This window comes from Cetorhinus maximus, chromosome 6 (genome assembly GCF_964194155.1).
Source record: "Cetorhinus maximus chromosome 6, sCetMax3.hap1.1, whole genome shotgun sequence".
Classification (NCBI taxonomy): domain Eukaryota; kingdom Metazoa; phylum Chordata; class Chondrichthyes; order Lamniformes; family Cetorhinidae; genus Cetorhinus; species Cetorhinus maximus.
This window is the reverse complement of record NC_135884.1, coordinates 1,377,444-1,386,761: the sequence shown is the minus strand read 5'-3', so window position 1 is coordinate 1,386,761 and position 9,318 is coordinate 1,377,444. Positions and strand designations below refer to the sequence as shown.

At 45.4% G+C, this 9,318-nt stretch overlaps 1 protein-coding gene across 1 annotated transcript; it reads left to right on the top strand.

The window, feature by feature from the left end:
• The first annotated feature begins 6,997 nt into the window (after positions 1-6,997).
• LOC144681288 (G-protein coupled receptor 22-like) lies at positions 6,998-8,311 on the top strand. Its single transcript, XM_078542894.1, has one exon. It carries the CDS (start codon positions 6,998-7,000, stop codon positions 8,309-8,311), a length of 1,314 nt encoding a protein of 437 aa, XP_078399020.1.
• The last annotated feature ends 1,007 nt before the right edge of the window (positions 8,312-9,318 follow it).

Sequence of the window (9,318 nt, the reverse complement as noted above, 5' to 3'; positions counted from 1 at the left end):
AAAAAAATGTCCTTTAGGGAAAGAAATCTGAAATCCTTATCTGCTCTGGCCTACATGTGGCTCTAGACCTACAGCAATGTGGTCAACTCTTACTGCCCTCAGTTCAAGGGCAATTAGGAATGGACAACAGATCCTGGCCTAGCCAGCGAATATAAAAAGGTTTCGGTCATCCAACCTAACATTAGTTTATGTGACTCAGTGTCATTCCTTTTATAATTCTCCTGCGAAGCACCTTGGGATGTTTCACTATATAAGTATAAATATAAATTGTTGTTTTCCTGGCCTGAAAGAACTTCGAGAAAGAGCCCTCAGTAAATCAAAACAATTATATAAAGTCATATAACATTGAACAAGAGACAGCAGTTTGGCCTGCATCACCCAGAGCCCCATGTTTACTCTCCCCTATCACTGACTCTTGACCAGAAATTGAACTGGACCAGCCATATAAATACTGTGGCTACAAGAGCAGATCAGAGGCTAGGAATCCTGTGGTGAGTAACTCATCTCCTGACTCCCCAAAGCATGTCTACCATCTACAAGGCACAAGTTAGGAGTGTGATGGAGTACTCTGCACTTGCCTGGATGAGTGCAGCTCCTACAACACTCAAGAAGCTTGACACCGCCCAGGACAAAGCTGCCCACTTGATTGGCACCACATCCACAAACATTCACTCCCTCCACCACCGACGCACAATAGCAGCAGTGTGTACCATCTGTTGAGAGAGGTACTATTGCAATAATCTCAGGAGGAAAGAGCCTCTCTAATCCCATATAAAGTAATGGAATTTGTGAAACTGTTAGCTAACTTTATTGTATTTGGCAATTATTGGATAGTATTTTTATTACAAACTTACACTTTTCATTAAGATTTTTGAGGTAATTTTGTGTAAACAAAATGATTTGGTGGTCATGTCATTCCTGAGAAACAAGTGCATCTGATAACTAAACCAAATAAGTGTGAGCTGTGTGTAATTGTTGAAGGTACAGACCCCCAGCCAAACACAATCAGATATTAGCAAAAAAACTGCGGATGCTGGAAATCCAAAACAAAAACAAAAATACCTGGAAAAACTCAGCAGGTCTGACAGCATCTGCGGAGAGGAACAGTTAATGTTTTGAATCCGAATGACCCTTCAACAGAACTAAGGAAAAATAGAAGAGAGGTGAAATATAAGCTGGTTTAAGGTGGGGGGGTGGGTGGGACAGGTAGAGCTGGATAGAGGGCCAGTGATAGGTGGAGATAACCAAAAGATGTCACAGACAAAAGGACAAAGAGGTGTTAATGGTGGTGACATTAGCTAAGAAATGTGCTAATGGTGACAGTAAAGGTAGAAAGCAGGATGAGCAAGGGACAGATAGCCCTAGTGACAATCAGATATTACCCTGATATCACACATTTCCCAATCATGATTGTAAGTCCTGGTTGATTTCCCAACTCCCTATCCCAGGAGCAGTGAGGGTCCCCTAGACTGTGGTCACCTATCTAGCACAGCGCCACAGGGCACTGCCCTACCGAGACTCAGACAGTGCGTTCCGTCTAATTTCTATCTTGTTCCTCTCCAGCTTTCTGATGTGTATGATGCCTTCACATTCCCTGTTTAAGTCCGAGTGTGAATGCTCTTGATGAAGAGCTGAAGTGGTAAAGAGACAAATTCACTGAGATAATTCTCTTCAAATAAATGATGGCTTCCTTTGATTATTGTACAGTCATATTGTAGATTGAACAGTCAATGAGTTGTTGCTTAGGGACCATCCAGGAGCAGATGGTTTCATTTTTCAGCACAGTGGCATCTGTAACAAAAGGACCAACGTTTCATTGGGAGGTGTTCAGCTACATGTATCAGGAGAGCAGAGCTGATAACAGCCCACCAAAGAGGCAATTGTATCTGGCAGTGAGACAGGAAAAACAGCTCAAAAACAGAGATAAAGTGTGATTACTGTCTCTGTGACTGCACTGCTGATCTCAGACTGCAAATAAAGAAAAAAGATGTAAGGATTCTGAAAGTGAAAACAAATCTGCAGATAACTCTCCATAACAAGATCTCTGAGAATGACATGGACTTGACAAGATATTTGAAAGAACAAACTAGTATTCTATAAGGTTGCTTAATACCTACGACTCACTGTGTCTAGTGTTCTACAACATCACATGAGATTTTATTCAGGTGATTAATATGTTAAAAGGGTTCAAACAGTTGCTTGGTAAGAACAGAACTCGAATATTGCTGAGGAAAGAAACATTCTGTTGAAGCTTTTCATCTTGCACTCATCAGGACAGATGCAAGAATACCAAATTTCAAAGGGAAAAGGTATGTAGGCCGCACATCCCAATGATTAGCGGACTATATCAAACAGCATGTCCTGTCAGCTATTCAAAATAAGCAGTCAAAACAAGCTGTTTTTGCAAAACTCAGAACATAACGTCTAACTTTAGATGTGATTCCACAATTGGATAGCACTTGCTGAACAATCCTAAGTGCGCTAGGAATTACACTAACAACCAATTTAAGATTATCAGTCGGTTTCACAGTGTAGCTCACTTACGCTTGCTAGAAGCTACATATATTCATATGCAGGGACTTGTCCTCTGCAGGCAAAAGAAACATGTCCAGACATTGCACTTTGTTTAAATATCAGAAGCAGGGGCACAATAGCTCCCTGGTGCATTTTCCCATGGCAATGTCTTGACTGATTAGAACCAACTTGCCAACTAATCAGCACCCCTTGTCTTATGCAGTATAAATCATTGTTCCTTTGAAATTTGGCATTCTTGCTCCTGTCCTGATGAGTGCGAGATGAGGAGCATTGACAGTTTGTCTTTTCTTTCAGCAATGAAAGAGTTCAGTGGAATAGATTGGGAGAAACTATTTCCTCTGGTCAGTGGTGTCCAAAAAAGAGGGATAAAACTTAAAATTAAACTCCCAGAATGCTAAACTCTGGCACAGATGATCAGATTGACAAAGATAGCCTGGGTGAGGAGTTTGTGGAGTGTTCTCAGGATTTCTTAGAGCAACACGTTCTAGCACCAACCAGAGAGCAGGCTATAATGAATCGGGTAATGTGCAATGAGACAGGATTAATTAATGACCTCATAGTGAAACTCTTTCGCGTTATCAACAGTCACAGATTGCAACTCTTTCGAGTACAATCACAGTTCTTGGTTTCCGGGAGCGGGACATGAACCCACAACCCTCTGATTCAAAGGCGAGGGTGCTATGAACTGAGCCACAGCTGACACCTCCTCATAGTGCAAGTGCCCCTAGGTAGCAGTGATCATAATATGATTGAATTTCACATTCAATTTGAGGGGAAGAGGAGTGGAAACAAGACTAGTGAACTGGGAAATTAGGTTAAGAGATAGGTCAGTTGAGAAACAGTGGCAGAAATTTAAGGAGATATTTCAGAATACTCAGAAAAGATACATTCCAGTGAGAAAGAAAGACTCTAAGGGGTGGTGCACCATCCGTGGCTAACTCATGAAGTTAAAGATAGTATCAAATTGAAAGAAAAGGCATATAATCCAACAAAGATGAGTGGCAGGTCAGAGTAGTGGACAGAATATAAAAAACAGCAAAGAATGACTAAAAGATTAATAAGGAGGGAGCGTACGAGAGAAAGCTAGCTAGAAATATAAAAACAAATAGTAAGAGTTTCTACAGGTATATAAAAAGAAAAAAAGTAAAGTGAGCAGTGGTCCTCCAATTGCCCTTGAGAAGGTGGTGGTGAGCTGCCTTCTTGAACCGCTGCAGTCCCTGTGGTGTAGGTACACCCACAGTGCTGTTAGGGAGGGAGTTCCAGGATTTGACCCAGCGACAGTGAAGGAACGGTGATATATTTCCAAGTCAGGATGGCGAGTGTCTTGGAGGGGAACTTCCAGGTGGTGGTGTTCCCATGTACCTGCTGCCCTTGTCCATCTAGATGGTAGTGGTCACGGGTTTGGAAGGTGCTGTCGAAGGAGCCTTGGTGAATTCCTGCAGTGCATTTTGTAGATGGTACACACACTGCTGCCACTGTGCGTCGGTGGAGGGCGTGAATGTTTGTGGATGGGGTGCCAATCAAGCGGCTGCTTTATCCTGGAGAGTATTCCACCACACTCCTGATTTGTGCCTTGTAGATGGTGGACAGGCTTGGGGAGTCAGGAGGTGAGTTACTTGTCACATGATTCCTTGCCTCTGACCTGCTGTTGTAGCCACAGGATTTATATGGCTAGTCCAGTTCAGTTTCTGCTCAATGGTAGCCCCCAGGATGTTGACAGTGGGGGATTCAGTGATGGTATTGCTATTGAATGTCATAGTTGGCTAGATGCTCTCTTGTTGGAGATGGTCATTCCCTGGCACTTGTGTGGCACAAGTGTTACTTGCCACTTGTCAGTCCAAGCCTGGATATTGTCCAGGTCTTGCTGCATTTGGACATGGACTGCTTCAGTATCTGAGGAGTCACAAATGGTGCTGAACATTGTGCAATCATCAGTGAACATCCCCATTTCTGACCTTATGATGGAAGGAAGGTCATTGATGAAGCAGCTGAAGGTGGTTGGGCTGAGGACACTACCCTGAGGAACTCCTGCAGTGATGTCCTGGAGCTGAGCTGACTGACCTCCAACAACCACAACCATCTTCCTTTGTGCTCGGTATGACTCCAACCAATGGAGAGTTTTCCCCCAGATTCCCATTGACTCCAGTTTTGCTAGGGCTCCTTGATGCCACACTCTGTCAAATGCAGCCTTGATGTCAAGGGCAGTCACACTCACCTCACCTCAGGAGTTCAGCTCTTTTTCCTATGTTTGAACCAAGGCTGTAATGCGGTCAGGAGCTGAGTGGCCCTGGCTGAACCCAAACTGAGCACCAGTGAGCAGGTTATTGCTAAGCAAGTGCCGCTTGATAGCACTGTTGATGACCCCTTCCATTAGTTTACTGATGATCGAAAGTAGACTGATGGGGCGGCAATTGGCCATGTTGGATTTGTCCCTCTTTTTGTGTGCAGGACATACCTGGGCAATTTTCCACATAGGCAGGTAGATGCCAGTGTTGTAGCTGTACTGGAACAGCTTGGCTAGGGGCGCGGCAAGTTCTGGAGTACAAGTCTTCAGTACCATTGCTGGAATATTGTCTGGGCCCACAACCTTTGCAGTATCTGGTGCCTTCAGCCGTTTCTTGATATCACGTAGAGAGAATCGAATTGGCTGAAGACTGGCATCTGTGATGCTGGGGACTTCTGGAGGAGGCTGAGATGGATCATCCACTCGGCACTTTTGGCTGAAGATTGTAGCAAATGCTTCAGCCTTATCTTTTGCACTGATGTGCTGGGCTCCTCCATCATTGAGGATGGGGGTGTTCATGGAGCCTCCTCCTCCAGCAAGTTGTTTAATTGTCCACCACAATTCAGGACTAGATGTGGCAGGATTGCAGGGCTTAGATCTGATCTGTTGGTTGTGGGATCACTTAGCTCTGTCTATCACTTGCTGCTTATGCTGTTTGACATGCAAGTAGTCCTGTGTTATAGCTTCACCAAGTTGACACCTCATTTTTAGGTATGCCTGGTGCTGCTGCTGGCATGCCCTCTTGCGCTCTTCACTGAACTAGGGTTGATTCCCTGGCTTGATGGTAATGGTAGAGTGGGGGATATGCCGGGCCATGAGGTTACAGATTGTGTTTGAGTACAATTCTGCTGCTGCTGATGGCCCACAGCACCTCATGGATGCCCAGTCTTGAGTTGCTAGATCTGTTTGAAATCTATCCCATTTAGCACAGTGTTAGTGCCACACAGCATGATGGAGGATATCCTCAATGTGAAGACGGGACTTGGCCTACACAAGGATTATGCAGTGATTACTCCTATCGATACTGTCATGGACAGATGCATCTGCGGCAGGCAGGTTGGTGAGGATGAGGTCAAGTATGTTTTTCCCTCTTGTTGGTTCCCTCACCACCTGCCGCAGACCCAGTCTAGCAGCTGTCATTTAGGACTCAGCCAACTCGATCAGCAGTGGTGCTACTGAGCCAGTCTCGGTGATGGACATTGAATTCCCCCACCCAGAGTACATTCTGCACCCTTGCCACCCTCAGTGCTTCCTCTATATTCCTTAATCCCCTTACCCAATAAAAATCTACCAGTCATAGCTTTGACATTTTTAATTAACGCCACCAAAATCAACAGCTTTTTGGGTGAGAGAGTTCCAGATTTCCACTCCCCTTTGTGTGAAGAAGTGCTCCCTGAATGGCCTCAATCTTCAATGTAAGGTTCTGCACCCCTACCAGAGGAAATCATTTCTATCAAACCTATTGAATCCTTTAATCATCTTAAACCCCTCAATTAATTCATCCCAAAATCTTTCATACTCAAGGACATACAAGCCTAAACAATGCAACCGGTCATCATAATTTAACCCTTTCAGCCCTGGTATCATTCTGATGAAAGATTATCAACCTGAAATGTTTCTCTCCCCACAGACCTACTGAATGTTTCCAGCATTTTCTGTTGATATTTCAGATTTCTACACCCCACAGCATTTTCCTTTTGGATCATTGTGATGAATTTGAGGTGCGCTCCCTCCAATTGTTTTCAAGCAGGGGTGAGCACTCCCTTGGCATTGTCCCAACACTCACTCTGGCCTCACATATGGAGAGCCGCCTCTGGACAGCTACAGTGGGTCCATCGCGAATTAGCAGCAGTGAAATTGGACTTGGGAGGGGGAGGGGCACAGAAATAGGGAGAGAGCAGCTTTCCCGCCACACCACACACCCGAAATTCAGTTCAATGGAACTCAGTGGGACTGAGCTGTGGAAGGATGTGTAGCAGACAAACTATTTTACAACGGCAGTGTTGCATTCTTTCAGCCCTTCATGTACATGGGAACAGTAGTTGAGGGAATTACAAAAGTTGAATGATGTAATGATGGAATTGACCTGTTGTTGGTTGAAACATTATCTTTGCTTCCTGTCTGTTTCAGGTGAAACGACAAGAATTGCCATTTCTGGGACTATGCTGATACTTCAGGATGGACGCAACCATGGAATTGGATAATTACGAAACTGTGCTGGAAACCACAGATGGCTCTGCTCTGAACGAGGGTTGGTATGTCTCGTATCCAATGAGCTTCCAGGTTTCCCTGACCAGCTTTCTAATGCTGGAGATTGTCCTGGGATTCAGCAGTAACCTCACTGTTCTCATCCTGTACTGCATGCAGTCCAAACTGGTAGATTCAGTCAGCAATATCGTCACCATGAATCTTCACGTACTGGACATCATCATCTGCCTCGTGTGTGTCCCATTCACCATTGTAATCATTCTCATTCCTCTGGAGAGAAATGTGGCTCTGATCTGTTGCTTCCATGAAGCTTGTGTCACCTTTACCAGCATCGCCACAGCAGTCAATGTGCTGGTGATAAGCCTCGACAGGTATGACATCTCCGTAAAACCAGCCAATAGAGTCCTGACACCCAGCCGGACCATCCTGCTGCTGACCTCCGTTTGGGTCGTGTCACTAATGGTATTTTTCGTCCCCTTCATTGAGGTGGAGTTCTTTGGTGATCCACTGCATAGTACTGCCTGGCAGAATCGAACACTGCTCTGTGTCAGTGTCAATGAGTACCACAAGGAACTGGGCATGTACTACCACCTGTTCATCCAGATTCCCTGCTTCTTTGTGGCAGTCACAGTCATGTTGGTCACCTACACCAGAATACTCCAAGCCCTGAATATCCGCATTGGATCACACTTCACACGGAGCCAAAAACACAAAAACAGAAACAAGAACAAGAAGAGGAAGAAGAAGAAGAAATCAGCGAGTTCCCTCAGCAGCCAGTATGAGACCAAGAGGCTGAGCACAGCCCCCGTCAGTCAGAATCCTCTGCCGTTGGGAGTTCAGGCCTCGGTTTCGGTTATTATTGCTCTCCGCCGAGCGGTGAAACGGCACCGAGACAGGCGGGAACGGCAGAAACGAGTCTTCAGGATGTCCTTGATAATCATCTCAACCTTCCTGCTCTGCTGGGCACCCATTTCAATCGTCAACCTTCTCATTTTGTGCCTGGGACCTAGTGACTGGCTGGTGAAGCTGAGGATCTGCTTCCTGGTGATGGCTTATGGAACCACCATCTTCCACCCACTCCTCTACGCCTTCACTAGGCAGAAACTCCGGAAAGTTCTCAAGAGCAAAATGAAGAAGCGGGTGGTGTCGGTACTGCAGGTGGACCCCGCTCCCAGTGGGACAATCATACACAACTCCTGGGTCAACCCCAGAAAGACTCGCAAATTGAAGTCGGAGTGCAGCGATGCCACTGACCGATGTCTGACTGAGGGAGCCAAAGACTGACGCAGCTTTACCCCTTTCTAAGAGACTTATAGACTGTTCAACAAGAATATGCCACACCATCTGTAAAGAGTAGAGGTGCAATAATTGTTTAACATTTTGTTCTATTATCCTGGTATGTATAAAATACAATTGACTCAAAGCGAAAGAGACAAATGTTCACTGAGGATGGAGCAGTTTTAATTTCCTTTCTACAAGTGGACGACATGTTGCTGTAAATAAGGTCGGAATGCTAAACCTGTAAAAAAAATCCAAAAGTCAAGAACTGGGACACAAACCAGTCAAGGCACAATCTTCACCACTCTGATCCCAACTCAAACACCATCCACACCCTGATCCCAACTCAAACAGCATCCACATTCTGATCCCAACTCAAACAGCACCCACACTCTGATCCCAACTCAAACACCATCCACACTCTGATCCGAATTCAAACAGCATCCACATTCTGATCCCAACTCAAACACCATCCACACTCTGATCCCAACTCAAACAGCACCCACACTCTGATCCCAACTCAAACACCATCCACACTCTGATCCCAATTCAAACAGCACCCACACTCTGATCCCAACTCAAACAGCACCCACACTCTGATCCCAACTCAAACACCACCCACACTCTGATCCCAACTCAAACACCATCCACACTCTGATCCCAACTCAAACACCATCCACACTCTGAACCCAACTCAAACAGCACCCACACTCTGATCCCAACTCAAACAGCACCCACACCCTGATCCCAACTCAAACACCATCCACACTCTGATCCCAATTCAAACACCATCCACACTCTGATCCCAACTCAAACACCATCCACACTCTGATCCCAACTCAAACAGCACCTACACTCTGATCCCAACTCAAACAGCACCCACACTCTGATCCCAACTCAAACACCATCCACACTCTGATCCCAACTCAAACAGCACCTACACTCTGATCCCAACACAAACAGCACCCACACTCTGATCCCAACACAATCAGCACCCACACTCTGATCCCAAC